The sequence below is a fragment of the Pelobates fuscus genome, chromosome 9 (assembly GCF_036172605.1).
Source record: "Pelobates fuscus isolate aPelFus1 chromosome 9, aPelFus1.pri, whole genome shotgun sequence".
In the NCBI taxonomy this organism is placed as follows: Eukaryota; Metazoa; Chordata; class Amphibia; order Anura; family Pelobatidae; genus Pelobates; species Pelobates fuscus.
This window is the reverse complement of record NC_086325.1, coordinates 22,798,113-22,814,549: the sequence shown is the minus strand read 5'-3', so window position 1 is coordinate 22,814,549 and position 16,437 is coordinate 22,798,113. Positions and strand designations below refer to the sequence as shown.

The 16,437-nt window shown below is 42.7% G+C and overlaps 1 protein-coding gene across 1 annotated transcript in view; it reads right to left on the bottom strand.

The window, feature by feature from the left end:
* Positions 1 to 2,791: 2,791 nt before the first annotated feature.
* The window catches only part of ATF6B (activating transcription factor 6 beta), a 28,671-nt gene continuing 15,025 nt past the window's right edge, over positions 2,792 to 16,437 (bottom strand). Inside the window, exons 8-17 of the mRNA XM_063431506.1 lie at positions 11,720 to 11,853; positions 11,072 to 11,257; positions 10,569 to 10,660; positions 10,323 to 10,481; positions 10,069 to 10,176; positions 6,218 to 6,308; positions 6,053 to 6,123; positions 5,817 to 5,928; positions 5,640 to 5,724; positions 2,792 to 3,732 (exon numbers count right to left, since the gene is read on the bottom strand). Of these exons, the coding sequence (XP_063287576.1) occupies positions 3,524 to 3,732; positions 5,640 to 5,724; positions 5,817 to 5,928; positions 6,053 to 6,123; positions 6,218 to 6,308; positions 10,069 to 10,176; positions 10,323 to 10,481; positions 10,569 to 10,660; positions 11,072 to 11,257; positions 11,720 to 11,853 (1,247 nt within the window). The 3' untranslated portion in view covers positions 2,792 to 3,523. The remainder of the gene's footprint in view (positions 3,733 to 5,639; positions 5,725 to 5,816; positions 5,929 to 6,052; positions 6,124 to 6,217; positions 6,309 to 10,068; positions 10,177 to 10,322; positions 10,482 to 10,568; positions 10,661 to 11,071; positions 11,258 to 11,719; positions 11,854 to 16,437) is intronic.

Sequence of the window (16,437 nt, the reverse complement as noted above, 5' to 3'; positions counted from 1 at the left end):
GAATTACAAAGAAGTAGATGGGTAATGTGCTTAACACAAATACAGACATAAAGGAACATCTACCATTAGATGCACTCTCCAAGGAATGACAGATCATATGTAGGATAAAAATATATGTTCATACAACGAAAGAATAAAAAACATCATGGAGGGTACAGAAAGAAAGAAAAAAAAGGGTGTGTGCGTGGGAGATATAATACATAGTTATCTTTAATCTATAAATACATAATGTGAATTGACATTTTAGGACTGAGCAGCCCTTTGAGTGGGAACGGTCTGATACGTTCGTGGAAAGGTTCCAACACCAATGACACATGTGAGTTGCTTGTCGGAGATATTCCTCGGTGGGAACTTTCCACAGGGCAAACTACCAAGTTTGTTTCATTTTTGGGTTAGTGGCTTTTACACTCTGTTCTTTACCATTTATGTTTATAGAACTTGCTATGTGAAAGGCAGTGTAACACTGTGTACAGTATCTCTCTGATTGGACATGTATTATGGATCAACTACAGTAAAACGAGCCCCTCTACTTACGGTGTTCTGATATACATGGAGTGTGTCACTGCAGCTTAAAGGGACACCCCACTGCCCAAATGTAACAAAAACATTGAAAATCAATGCATTTAACTATGCATTTCTTTTCACGGAGGGTATATCTAAAAGCCTACTGCCTTTGTAAGACCTCCCCTTCTAACTCCACCCAGACTTTCTGAGGCTGTCCAATCACAGACTTTCCAATTCAGCTCAATGAGAAGTGTTTTTTTTTTTTTAATTCTTTATTTAGTCTTGACACAACATGTTACATACAAGAACTTGCACAGTTTGAACACGGATTAGCATGCATTAGACATGGGTTAACTGAGAGTATAGTGCGTTTAACATGGTCTTTCAGCGGACCTGCCATGGGGTCTCTGTATGTGCTTTGTGAACGTGTTTTGGTGCGTTTGGCGCTATGTGGCTGTTCCGCATTAATGAGAAGTGTTTTAAAGGCAGGTACTCTGGATAATTGCTGCCTCTTGAGTTTAGTTCCACTGAGCTGAACAACCAGGAAGTAAGAGGACCAGTTGTCTGATTGACAGCCAGGAGAGTGTAACAAAAGTTGAGTGGTAAAAATGTCAATTTTTATTGAGATCGGCCCTTTTATTAAAATGAGAGAGAGGTAAAGTGATTTAGAAGTCTGGAGTGTCCCTTTTCAATGTGGGAACTTGACTTTGTGGGATTGCCGGGATCTCAAAGTGAATTTCAAACTAAGGGCCAAAGTAGCCAATACTAGAAGCAGAGTTGGCTAGGAGAATTTTTCCTGTTCGGCTTTTTTGACCTTACATTTGAAATTCCTTTTGAATAACCCTGATAGCATTTCTCACCAAAGCGTGATTTCAAATATTGGGACAAAATACAAAAACCATGTGAAAAATTTTTGTAAAACAAAGATTTTTTTTTTTCAAAAAATCTGATTTTTTTTCTTCTTTGTTTATTTTGGACTAACATTTGAAATCTGCTTTGACTCCATGTTGCTGTAAAGGTTAAATTGGAAGAGGGTGGTCCCCCCTTGATGATGTTTCAGGGACCCCCATGAACGGCTGTACATGATCTCGATGATAACGAGTAAACCAGCTCTGGATGTTTTCACCGGTTAACAGTAACTGACAGCAGAGGATTACCTAGAGTAAAAAAAACACTGTATCTCGTTTCACAGTTTGCTCGTCAAGCTGAATAAAGCATCGTCTAATTCTCATGCCATCACAGGCTCAAGTCTGTTTTTACTTTAGGTTTCAACTACTTAACCTCCGGTTCACTACTAAATGTACTAAAAAATGATGGAAAGTTGATAATTATCAGCTGGAGTGTATAGTAAGGGATTCCACAGCTGCATTCACTGGGACCCAGACAGCTCAGGGTTAATATTGGAGAAAACTGCAGCGTACAGATTCCTAAATGAGATTCCGCTCACACAGGCGGCACCATGCGGGTACAGATTCCGCTCACACAGGAGGCACAATGCGGGTACAGAATCCTCACACAGGTGGCACCATACGGGTACAGATTCCTCTTACACAGGTAGCACCATGCGGGTACAGATTCCTCTTACACAGGTAGCACCATGCGGGTACAGATTCCGCTCACACAGGCGGCACAATGCGGGTACAGAATCCTCACACAGGTGGCACCATACGGGTACAGATTCCTCTTACACAGGTAGCACCATGCAGGTACAGATTTCTCTCACACAGGTGGCACCATGCGCGTACAGATACCACACACACAGGTAGCTCCATGCGCGCACAGATTCCTCTCACACAGGTGGCACCATGCGCATACAGATTCCTCTCACACAGGTGGCACCACGCGTGTAGATTTCTCTCACACAAATGGGATCAGGTGTCTAAGAATTTTTCTTTAAAAACTTGCTTTTCACCAGTAATAAAGGGGGGGGAGGGTATGAATTTAAACCCAACAAAAATCATAACAATAAATAGCATCAACAGTAACTAAAACAATCAACGAAAAGTGACAAAAATCTCAAACAGCAATGCATGGTACACTGCATTACAGCACCCATTTCTCTTCATTTTTTTCTTGTGTTCTTTTGCAAATATCTTCTTTATACATGGTGTTCAGCACGTCTTCAAGCATATGATTCTTGTTATTCTGTGGGGACTTTAAGAGTCTCTGGTGCTTGCACTCAGACGTCTGAACATCCGATCACACATAACCTTCAGATATATGTAAAGCACCCCAGAATTGTTTGTGCAAAATAATACATTCTCACACAAAATACAAGACTATGATGCATTTTTCAAATATTTATTATAAAAAATGTTTTTATCTTAACCAAAATACAAATGACTGCATCTAACACAAGTTCACGATACTGCACACGATTCCTATACACTCTTCTACGCATCGCACAAACTGACCTGCAGCCCAGTGGGGTTTGTAATATCTGTACATGAATAGACAACTGCCCTCTACAAGTACTCAGAAGGGCCTATTCCACGCGTTGCTACCCATCCCGAAGTGCGGTTTCCCTCTAAGCAAAGCAAGAAGAAACACTACATGCCTGCCCCGGACTGCCATTTAATTTCCCTTTAAAAACATAAAAAATGAAGAAAACGCGCACACAAACATATGAATATACACATATATATACCCATCCAAGTCATATGGATTCTGATCTGAATATATGTACATATATGTATGTGTAGCTATTATATATAATATAAATAAAACACACACATACACATATAAACAGAAAGATGCTCTCCGTGTCTCGGCACACAGATACACTGCGTGTATACATGTGTGTGTGTCAGCTGTTTGTGTGCTCATAATTACTTATATTCTCTCATATATATACATATTATTATTTACACATATAAAAATCCATACATGATTCTATTTCTGAAGATATGCATGTGTACTTTACACTTAATATGGTTTGCTTCTATACATTATACAACACGTGCAATCTCACACTCACACTCCACTCACACTCATTCCACTCTCACTCACTCCCCTTCTTTCAGTTCTGCCCATCTTCCGGTGGTGTATGGTCCTGGAGGTATAGAGAGAGGTTCCCACGGGAGGCACCCTCTGGCGTGGGATGTTGAGGGGGTGTACGCAGAGATGGGGGCACAGTGGATGATTTGATCTGGATGACACGCGTGTCCATAACTTCGCAGTCAATCTGCATCATGGTTTCGTATCCCCGGGAATTATTAGATACAGTGTCTGCAACAGACAGGGTACACGGAGATTGAGCATGGAGGGATTACATGTAAAGAAAAGAGGGGAAAGGGTGATAGAGACAGATAAAAGAACATACAAGGAAATGATTAGGGCATTGCAAACACAGGAATATCAATAGTTAAAACCATTGAGGGGCAGTTAAAAAAATAAGAGAGGAAAAATACAGTCTATTCATTATACAATTACATTTCCAACTTGTAAACTCTAACAAAATAACAGGAAAAGGGATGTAATTTTACATTTTAAAAAATTCCAGATAAGACATCAACACATAACTATCCAGAACTTTTCTTCCAGAAGTGTCTCAAATACTCTTTGTATATTGCATCTTCTAACATTTAAAGAGGAACACATAGATTGTGAGCTCTCCTCAGTAGGGTCTTTCTCACCCCTCTCTATAATTATAAAGCACTGTGGAATATGTTGGAGCTATACGGAAACTAATAATAATATAATAATACAGATTTATTCCCTATTGAATTTAGAATACAGATGTGAACCACTTGTTCACCATATGTATGTCACTGGCCAGCCCTATGACAGGCTGAAGCCTCCTGCTATTCTCATAGAGAGCAATATTACATGGTACGACACAAGTGGACAGTCTTAAAGAATTATACCAGTCTGATAAGCTCATTTAAAGGGACACTCCAAGCATCAAACCACTACACAGTATTCTAACTTTTATGGCCCTAAGAAGCAGTGTCAAAGCACTGCCTGAGCACAAACAGCATGCTTAAAGCATTCATAAAAGCCTCTGTCACGGACAGGAGGTGCCATGTGAACACAGCACTCTGAGCCACATAGGGAACTACGATATCGACATCTCATGGCAAGGCTCCTGCAAGTGAAGGCAAATAGGATAACATAAAAAGATATAATTCAGTGCTCAAGTGACATAATTACAGTCCAATGGCAGCTAAAACACCAAGTACAGAGTCTCTCTCTTCCAATCGAAAGCTGGGTAAAAAAAGGAGGTAGGTTTCAGCGCCTACATAGTCCTCATAGGGGTAAATAAAAGGGGAGAAAAAACAATAAAACTATAAAAAACAGTAACATTGTAAAAAAAAAAACAATATGGAAATACACTTAACGAGTTTCACCTTTTGATAAAGCCTATTTATTAGGTGAAACGCATTAAGTGTATTTTCATATTGTGTTTTTTTTACTCTGTTACTGTTTTTTATATTAAAGTACTTTTTATTGGACCTATTGCTGCTGCTGTTGGATCTTTTGGGTTATATCCTTGGTGGGGATAATACCACCTAAGCGCACTGGATTGAGCAAACCACATTTTACTCTTGAACATGTGAGTAGGTCTTTTATCTTTTTTATTGTGTTTTGCACTCCATATATATGTGCACCTATACCCTTGAGTGGAGATCATACCACTTCATACGCTGTCCTAGGAGACATATCTACGGCTCAATAAAATGTAAGTGTGCATTTTTATCTATACCTACTCCTGCTCCATAGCTCAATATACTACACCATATACATTTTTTATCTTTTTATTTCTATGAGGATACCTCCCACAACCACGACAACACAAAGAATCAACCTTGCACTTGACCCTTAGGCTGGGATTATTCCACCCAGGCGCATAAGTTGGAGCTGTATTAGAGCTTAACAGAAGTGTGAGTGTCCATTTTTTTATCTAATTTACACCAAAGTGTTAAATACTACACTATTGTGTAACCCTATGAGGACTATTTAGGCGCTGCACCTACCTCCTGTTCTTTATTAAGTGAAGGAAAATACTTGAACAATTTAATGGGGAGCTAGACTTCCTTAAATGAAGTATGTGGGAAAAGCCACTAAGGCCAGGTCACTCTATATTGAACATGTATTTGTAATTCCACATCATGTTTTTCCTGAAGGCTACTTACCATTTACAGACATAGCTGGCATTACAAGGGACATCTTAGGGCGAGAGGTCTTATTGTGACTTATAGCAGGAAGGAGAAGGTGATCCTAAATTTAAGGGATAAAGAAGTGGTTGACTTGAAAGGCAGCTTGAGAGGAAAAACAAATAGAAAGGATTAAATGGAGGACACAATACTGACCCTTCGGAATGACACTACGTAGAAAGTATCTTCTCGTCTTTCAATGGCGTCCATGAGAAAGTTATCACTTTGATCTGTGGGACCATACAGCTGTAACGGAGCAGTGTGGAGCCTAAAGAACAGAGTGTTAGAGATAAGTTTCAGAATAAAAACACAGGAGAGGGGAAGAAGCAAATCTGTAGATCTCAAAAGAAAATCCAATAAATGAAAAGAAGTGAAGAAGGGAAGTGACGAACCTCTGAGTGAATCTAGAAGTATGAGCTGGAACCAGGTCTGAGAGGGACACAGCCTTCCTAATTAATGGCTTCTGATGGGAGGAAAAAATAACAACAATAGATCAGTTAACAGATCTAGAACAAGGAGAACGTTTATCATGTCACACGGCTTACAAAACTACCCACCTTGACTCTTCTTGTTTTTTTGGTGGCTTGCTTTCCAGTCTTCCGTTCGTTTTGATGTCGACGCACCCACAAGCTGAGTTCATCTGCCAACCTGAAAAGAATATATATTTTTTTTTTAATTAATGTTAAAAAGAGAGGGGGGAGGGAGATGTTATAAAGAGAAGGATAACACCACTGGAAGATAAAGGGAGGAAGAGGAGGACAGGAAGTACAGAATGGAGATTTATTGCAAGCTGTGTGCATGGTCAGGAAGTCAAAGTGCAACATATATTAGACCAATATATGCAGAATTCTTCCAGACAGTTGTGTTTTGAATTTTGCTTTTGGCCTAGAATGTGGAATGTGCTACAAATTCCCAACAATTCACACTTTGGTGAACAACCTGTTAGTCGGATGGTAATTAATTCTGTATTCTGTCTGGCGGTACGTACACACGGAATCTTTGTTGTCCATAAATTATGACTAGGAGTTTGCGGTGTGAAATCAAACTGAAAACATATTGGCAACCAAAGGGTTAAATATTTGTTCCAGCTGCCTGACAGGAGATATGAAGCCTATGAACCAGAGCACAGGCTGGGCAATTTATCTGGGGCTCGTTATGGCTATTTATTTGATTATGCATAATCCTGGTGTTTTGCAAACATGTTTTAGGCAGTAAGTGGACACACATGTCGGTACATGTGTCATTCCCCTTTAATCAGCAAATCTTCCAGAGGAATACACGTTGGTTCTGTAAACTACGTTTTTTTAGGCTGCGATCTCTGTATCGAGATTTCCTCAGGAGAATAAAGACTGCAACCATACCTGAGGCAATCCTAACTTGCTCCATCAATTTCCCAAGTACAAGGGCATGCCTAAAAGGACACGCAGAAACGCAAGACCCACTCAGCCGTTGCTAGTGACAGGCAGATTAAAACAATATGATGCTTAATTTCCACAATCCCAAAGGAATAGCCTTTCCCTCAGAAATGAAAAGGTTACGCATACTTGAAATAAATACAGCTTGCAGGGTTGTGGTGAGTGCCTTGTCTGGTCATCTTAGCACAAAGAGAGAACAGGGCTGTCTAATAAATACAGCTTGCAGGGTTGTGATGAGTGCCTTGTCTGGTCATCTTAGAGCACAGAGAGAGAACCGGGCTCTCTGACTAATATGTGGCCACTCAAATAGAAGCAGAAATAACATTAAGGGCTGGTAACTCTGGAGACTGCCTGCACTAAATTCTCATTATATTTGCTTATCTGGAGCTGGGAGTTTTATACTCGCTATAGGGGTACACGCACTCAGCGTTGCAAAATAGACAGAACAGGGTGAGTGAGGGTGATATACAATATAACCACCTACAGCTGCTTTATATCTCTAACAATATAATTCCCCAAAAACTGGAGAGATGTTTGTTGGGGTACCCCTACATTATGGGGAGCATGGAATACAAAATGTACTGTTCCCCAAGATGACATAGCATATTATTATTATTGGCGTTTATGTGGCGCTAGGATATTCCTCAGCGCTTTACAACGGAGTGTTCCCCGTCTTAAAGTAGACACTGAGGATATTCTCCATTACCCCATATCCTGGATAAGCACAATGGGAAATATATATTATATATATATATATATATATATATATATATATATATATATATATATATATATATATATATATATATATATTGTAATAAAGTAAAAACAAAAAATACACTCGTATAAAATCGATCACTCCATGAAGACATTTGTTGTCATTAAATAACATGTGGAATCCAGATCTTCCTGGTTCTCTCAAATCATTCCCACAGAAGGTTTAAGGCAATATATTAAAAATATGATATATTCCACGTTCCCAAGATCATACTCGTCACCTGCCGAGCAGTGCAAGACTTCATTCTAATCAATGACGGTAAAGTGATATCAGCCCTTCCATTAGATCAACCATGGAGGATATAGAGACAGGAAACCAGATCGGACTAAGAACACAAAGATGTTGCTTTATCTGCTCTGAGTAAAGAATGGCTGTTGGTCGCTCTCCATTCTCCCTGTCCCTTTCCTTGTGAAAGTACAAACGATTGATTCGAATAAACTCAGCCAAGCTTTAGTTAAGTCACAGCTACTGAATTCATATACTGTAATCACAGGTTGTACAGACAGAATTGTGATGTATATTTATCTAGTAGACCATGGTAAAAAAAGAAAGGCCAGTTTCTATGGTAACAGTATTTGAGCACTTTTGCTACCTCATATTGAGAGAAGTTTCTACTTAGATTCTAGAATCTCTCGCCTGCAGGAGTCATAGCTGAATGTGGCTAACTAGAGGTTCATGAAATACATTTCCCATGATGCTCAGCTAGCTTCGAGACTGGCTCTGAATCACAAAAGGCAGGGTTTACATTGCAGCCTAGTGATAGCTCCAGTGGCCATTCCTCAGGTGGCTACTAGGGGTGCTTCTTGGGTCAGTGCTGTACAGTGTGCAGCACTGACATTCAGTGTCTCCATCCTCTGCATGGAAACACTAAACTAACCTCAAAAAGATTAATTGATTTGAGACATCTCTGAGGAGATGCTGATTGGCCAGGGTGGCATTTGGCTTGTGCTGGCTCTGCCCCTGATCGCACTCCTTCACATTCTGAGGCAATCAAATGCTTTCCTATGAGAATGCATTGTGGTTGACGGAGATCACCACTTCTGATGATGTCAGCCAAGGAGGCAGTTTAGGAGCAGAGCAAGCACCAACAGACTGGAATAAAGGTAAGATTGTACTATATTTAGAGGGGTAAGGGGGGCTGATGGTGTTTTTAACACTATAGGGTCATGAATACATGTTTGTGTTCCTGACCCTATAGTGTTCCTTTAAGCGAATTTAATGTGGTTTAGGTTTTGTTATTAGCATTAGTTTTCATCAATAGCCTCCTGTACTACAGCCATGATGTGTAGATTAGAGTGGCTCTCCATATTAGCTTTGGGTGTGTTTGTCAGTTAAAAGACAGCATGGCCACAGAACACTGTCTAAAAGTCTGATTGCCCTAACTGGCTACATTTTTTCCCCCAGGATACCATCCAATCATTACAGTATGTTCTGGCAGGCCGGAGCCTAGAGAACGAACTGAACCTTGCGCCTAGTGAAACTTCAATTTTCATGGAATGAACCACGGGCCTCTCATCCATCAACCTATCCCACCTATCTTCTCTCTCGGTTTCTTAGTCATTGCAAAACTGAAACCAATAATATATTACAAAAAAACACAGCCCTTGAATCCAGAATCAGGGCTTGTAACAGCGTGTTTAGCATGATATCAAGGCCTTGTTACCAGGAAACTGCTCTGCTCAGTACAATGGCGGAGGGTTTTACGTTTTGTGCATAGAAACTCCCCACACGCTTTGGGTAGACATGTTGGCTTTTGAGGAAACTTGACAGACATCGATAACAGACTAATGGCAGCTGGAATAAAATGGGTGGAGTTACCAAAACAAGCTACTGCAATGGATGCTGAATGACAGCGGTGTAAGAGTGCACGCTTTGGCATATTCTAGCTTTAATTCTCCTGGCTTTCAGTAATTGGTGAAAACCGTGGCCAGCTCACCAATTGATGCAACATTTTGTTTTGTATTCATGGAAGCACAATGTGTGATCGAGGATCATGATCAGTATTGGTGTTTTTAGAGGAAAACTAATGCCATCTGTTACTGCCACCATTTTAACACACAATGAACATTGCTCAGCTTTATGTACAACATGATACACAGCCGTAAGAGATACAGGGACAAAAAGACACAATGTGGATCAACAAGTGGACAACGGCAGCCTCCTAGCTTACAATCCATAACCTGTGACACAGCCCAAATAAGACCTTAATACATACCTGAGTGATTCAGTGTGGTTGAAGTGTCTACAGTCTGACGTGAGAAAGAGCTGATCTAGATCTCGAACCATCAGATGCTTAACATTTGCTAGTGAGCCACTTGAGTTACTGAGACAAAGAGATAGACAGTCTGTTACAATTACAGAAACAAAGCAACATTACTGAGAACAGTGGAAGGAGCCCAAATTGGCACCACGATACACACAAATCACAACAGAAAATAGTCAGAGCAAAGACAAAGAGAGGACATTTACCGGAAAGTGCTCCTTGTGGTAGAAGTGGTGTGTGTACGGTAAAACTTCGGCTTTTGCGGCTCAGGTGGCTCTTCTCCCCCGTTATAAGTCAGTAAGTGACGTGCATGATGGGAGATCTCAGGATTTCTCACGTTATCATCCTTTATGTTGCGGATGAGACTGAAGAGAAAAAGCAGTAGGTAGAAGTTTCTAAGGTCTCTAGTCCCGAACATGGCATCACTGCTACACTTTGTACTGTAGACTCACCTCGTAGGCCCAAAGTTGAATGCAATGAACACAAGGACAACCATCACACAGACAACCTTCCTTCCGCCTGATGAACTTTGTAGAGTTGAGTTCTAGACAATGAAACATTTAGCATTTAGAGTGTTCTATCATTATATATTTTTCTCATGTGAGACTGATATTCTTTTGACATTGGACACTCACAGGCTGTTGCGTTTTCAACGGTTTAATTAGTCCTGCGAGATTATAGAACATGTATTCTTGAGAAACCTATTACGGGTCACTCTGGACTTCTAACCAACATAATATGCTTCGCTCACATGCAGATACCTCTTATCAATGTCTTAATTATGCTGCCAGCTATGCTAAGCAAAATGCTTTCAGATCATACAAGTGTTTCTATTTAATATGTTTACATAGAATATATGAGATGCTTTCCATTGTTAGTTTTCTATAAAATAAAGAATTCTGCAGGCTCCTGGTTGATGAGATACTCTGCAGGTAAGTTTCCCCGAGTGTCATACCTCTCTGATTAAATGTTGCAGGGTCTCCCTTAGTTCCCTGTTCTCTCTGCGAGCAATATCTAGCTGCCTCTCTGTTTCATGTAGTCTCGCCTCCAGACTCTGCACATATTCCTTCTTCTTCCGCCGAGACTGGCATGCAGACTCCCTGTTTTTGATCATGCGTTGCTGTCTCTTTAAGAGCTTTGGCTGTAAAACATGATGTTGTGAACCTCTTTGTCAACAAAAGTCTTGGAAACCATTATCCAATACCCCTGACCTCAACAGAATACTGAAAGTAATCCCCATGAAGCTTTATGCTCTTGCATACAAATGAGATCCACAGGAAGCTGTACATTAAGGCCATTAATAATGTCATCTACTGCAGATCACATGCTGTAATATGAGTGTTTAATTAGTAACAGTCTCCTGTTCGATCTGTATGCACTTTAGCGACTTGGCTGACCATTTATGCTGAATGCATTCTTAACTCTTTCCTGCACGACACACTGTTCAAATTACCTCTCTTCAGTCACATGATACAAGCTGAACAGGCTTTATTTATAAGAAATGGGCAGCAGAAAATAGGCCTTTATTAACCCTCTCAGCGCCAAGCAGGAAAATACACAGGAGAGTCTTCCCTCTCCTAATATCAGAAGCCCTCAGACTTACATCCACGTCAGGGGGATTGCTTTTACTGGAGCACGGGGCCGGCACAATAGTCTTGGCTTCTGGCTTAGCAGGAGATGTTCCGGATCTTGCATTCTGTACAGTCAGAAGTTGTGATACCAGAACAGGTGGTGATGCTGGAGGAATGGAATGACAATAGGCATTAACACTCGAGAGGACTGTGGAACCTATAAAATGATAAAATTAAAACCACAGAACACTCAGGACTACGCTGAATTCATAACACAATGGATTGGGAGAAAAAAGCAAAGTCTGTGGGTGAGATCTAACTGAGCTCCAGTGAAGACTTCAAGTGGAACCTTAATATTGGGGGGTCTGCTTACAGTCTGAGACAAGACCACAGCTCTCCCACACAAATTACCGGTACTTATCTAGTTAATTGCGGTCATTAGTCTAAATTTCAAAGGTTCCGGTAAATTCGGTTCTATATATCCAAAACTAAAAATGCAATGAAATGTCCTTTTAGAATTTAACTTGCCAAACATTAACCCTTAGAATGCTATGGAATGCATAATGGAAGACTTGCATATATGTATGTCCGCTAACTGGATATTAACTGAAAACAATCCCAGCATCCCAGCGCTGGCAGTCCCAATGAAGGCCATTAAAGTGAATAACTGAGCACCCACCTCCTACACATGTAATAAAGCAGGGCTAGTCTTGACATTAGGCTAGCAGTATACGGATGATATGGCAAAGCTCATGCCTTCAGTGCAACAGGCAAATGGATGGACATACTTTGAATGAAATCCTATTATACTGGATGTAAATTCAGCAGAGCGACTGCCCTATCAAAGTTAAATAGTTTTAAATGTCACAGGGTCCCTCACATTGATGGGTGAAAAGATTTGCCATTTCTGGTCTTGCTTTCTAAACTGTGTAAGTCATTATATTTCTTTATGAAATACAAATATAATGGACAGTACTGCTAGCTTATTAATGTGCTTATTGTGCCAGTTTGCTTCTTAGACACCAAAGTTTATTTTTCATTTAAAAGATCATTCAGACCAACATATTGAAGCCACTACTGCCAGATCTCCCAGAACATCTATGGCACATCGAGAGAGCACACAGAGCTCTGAGGGCAAGGAGGTCTGATGACAACTACCCAAGGGACATTGTAATCAGGTTCCTACATTTCCAAACCACGGACGCCCTCCTCAAGAAAAGCAGGGAGGCCCGGATCCCCTTCCAGGGAGCTGACTTATCCATCTTCCAAGACCTGGCACCAGCTACTCTACAGAGGAGGAGGGAGTGGAGGCCCATCACAGAGACCCTGCGGGATGCAAGTATCCGCTATGCTTGGGGTCACCCCTTCAAGCTCCTAGCATTCAAGGAGGGCAGAACGCACGTTCTCCAGCCAGGAGTGAACCCTCGACCGTTCTTCGCGGCCCTGGGCCTATCAACACCTGAGAGAATCCCAAGCACGATGTCCGGCTCCGGGGACCTGCAGCCCCTGCCAGGAGAATGGCAGTTGGTCGGAGAGTAAGGTACAGGGGTAAAACCTCCATCAAGGGACAGCGACATACCCACAATTGCACTGGGGGACATGGGGGGAGCCCGGTGACTCTGGAGTTGGGAGGGGATTGGGAGACCCGCTCCGGTATCAGGACTGGGGACTTGGCTATACAGCCGAAAGAGGCTTGGACATCGAGCTATGAGCACGCCATGTGGTCCCCTTTGGGAGGGGGGTTAAACGGCTCAAATGGGGAATAACAGTGGGAGAGGCAAACGTATAAAAAAAAAACAAACAAAAAAAAAAAAAATAATAACAAAACACAAAAAAAAACAAAAAAAACAAAAAAAAAAAAAACAAAAAAATATAAAATAAAGCAATAAGGGGGGGATCGCTATCCCACAGCAAAACCCAATTGGACAAAGTAAACTGTATATGTGTTATAATCCTTGTTTGTAGGCCTTATACGTTAACATGTGAAGAGGCCCAGGGAGGTATGGCACCGCACCAAGCGCAGGCATAGCTCATACCAGATGGCCCCGTGGGCCCCCCCTGAGGGCTCATTACTGCAGAGTTATTATGGCCGGGCTCGGTCATCCCCCAGGGGTATAGTGACTCTCTCGCCGGATCCCCCATTATATCCAATGCACTTGTGCCTAACGGAGTAAGTTCTTGCCCGTCCAACCTTATCCTAACGCCACTGCTAAACATCTATTCGACGGGCACAGGACAGTCCAGACAACCCCAGGAGCGTCTGGGTGATCAGTCTAGAGAGGGGATGAGGGCTAAAGGTGTAAAACTGCTGCCTGACCCCCGGGGATTGATCAGGGGGGAGCGGAGAGAGATCAGAGGCATTTTCCTTATCTCAATTAGGCCTCTAGCCTATGGGTCCGGGGGACAAACACTACTTACCCGGAGGGGATGGGTTCACGGGAAGAAACGGGGATGATATGCCCCAATGGTCATAGGTATGTTTATATGTTCTTGAGATGCATGCTTCTTTCCTACGCATATGTATACCCTGAGTGTCTACGGGCTTGCAATCGGTGGCCCTACACCCGGGGGCTGGGGTAGAACGCCCCGGCATCAGATAGACCTCATACCCAGGTGTACTAGTAAGAGGGGGCGGACCTGGGGGAAGTAATGGATGCACTGTACCCTGACTGGGTATCTGTATGAGGGATGCCCATCTTCACGCAATTGCGCTTACCCATATCGTAGCTAAACATGCGCAACGCTGCCCCATCACGATAGGAGCGGTAACTGTTTCTTGCTTATGTACCAGTGGGGTCAGAGCCAAGGGTAGAAATGTATGTAACACACCTCAAATGTGAATCAAGTACCGATAACATCTATAGTGAAAGTAATGCGCTCTAATTGTGAACCGCCATGGATGCTGTCTTGTTTTATCCCCCGCATGTGCCCACCCCTATCGCTAGCAAACACGCATGTAGCACTCACGGCATAACAAATATGGTAGACAGGTGACCCGGCCCTGGAGACTTGTATCGCCCAAAAAGGTACGGGTATATATTGCCCACTAACCAGGTGTAACGACCTATGGATAATAATGTATGTAATATACCTTAATGATGACTATGTATTGGTATTCTCTACTGTGCAGGTCCCACGCCCCACATGTAAACCGTTACTTGCAACGTTTGCTTCTCCCATACAAGCACGGCCTCTCCCTGCCACCACCCCCCCCCTAGCCCCACAGTGGAAGTCGCGCTCCTACCCCCTCCTTGGTGGTGGTTCTTTTTTCCAGAAGAGGGAGGGCCTCTTCTGGATACACCTGCTACCTCCCATGACCATCTCTAGCTTCACAAAGCCACATAATAATGATGTCCTACCCTGGGACGTATACACACACACTCTTAATGGAACATACATCAGCATGACATATAGCGTCTTACGCGGTGCGGACCCACCACGGCACCGACACCCGTACCCCATACAGAATCCGCTAAAGTGCGGGATATGGACACGGGGACGACACCCCACACAGGACTGGCGCTTGGTAAGTCCAGTCATCTTCTTTCTATATCCTTAGATTCTTCTCTTTTTTCTTTCTCTCTCTTTCCCCCTCCTTACCCCTCCCCCCCCCTATCCTATGGGACGGGCCCAGCGACGGTAGAGCACTCTAACGAATCAATACTTAGCAGACACGGCAGCAATGGGGAGTTAGGTGGTGATGAGCGAACAAAACTAAGTTGGGTATGGCCCTGAAACTGCTCTCCATAAATGCCAAGGGTTTGAACGCCCCAAGAAAGAGGCGTCTAATGCTTAGGGAGATAAAACGACTTAACCCAGATGTGGCACTCATACAGGAAACTCACCTCTCTAAGAACACGACACTTCAAATTAGAGACCGTACATATAATACATCTTATGAAGCCAGATCACACCGGAAAATTAACGGGGTGGCTATCCTAGTGCACAACAGATGCCCGTTTCATATTCGATCCATGGAACTAGACCCTGACGGAAGGTACATTATCCTCTCGGGGACACTATATTCACACTTGCTGCATGTCGTCAACATCTATGCCCCTAACACACCGAACCCAGCATTCTGGGAGACAATGACGGAAAAAATAAAGACCCTACCCCACGGTCTGATTATCATGGGGGGCGACTTTAACGCCGTACCGTGCCCAGCGGTTGACAGAAGCGCCAAGGCAGGGATGCAGAGGTCACAGGGCAGGGGGGGACAGGATAGGCTACTTCACAGTTTTGTTCAGGGCACTGGTTTGATTGACGTGTGGCGAGCCCAACACCCCGGAGAAGTAGATTATACTTTTTATTCTGCTCCACACGGCACCTATTCGAGGATCGATTACTTCCTGGTGAACAACGCGAGCATGGCAAGAGTAAAGGAGACGACGATTGGATCCATTACGTGGTCAGATCACGCCGACGTCACTTTGACACTAGACCACCTATGCACGGCGGGACCATGGAATTGGAGGATGAGTGCCCACCTGTTGAGAGATGAGGGAACCAAGGCGGAAATACGTGCTGATCTGCAAAATTACTTCGCTGAGAACGACACAGAGGACATAACTCCGCAAACCATGTGGGCAGCCCACAAGGCAGTGATCAGGGGCACCTGCATTAAACTGGCAACAAGGAAGAAGGCACAAAAGACCAAAGAGGTTACACGGCTCCTGGAGGTATTGAGAAAGGTGGAGCAAAAACATAAAAATGCCCCCAACCCCCACCTCACGGAGCAAGTACAGGA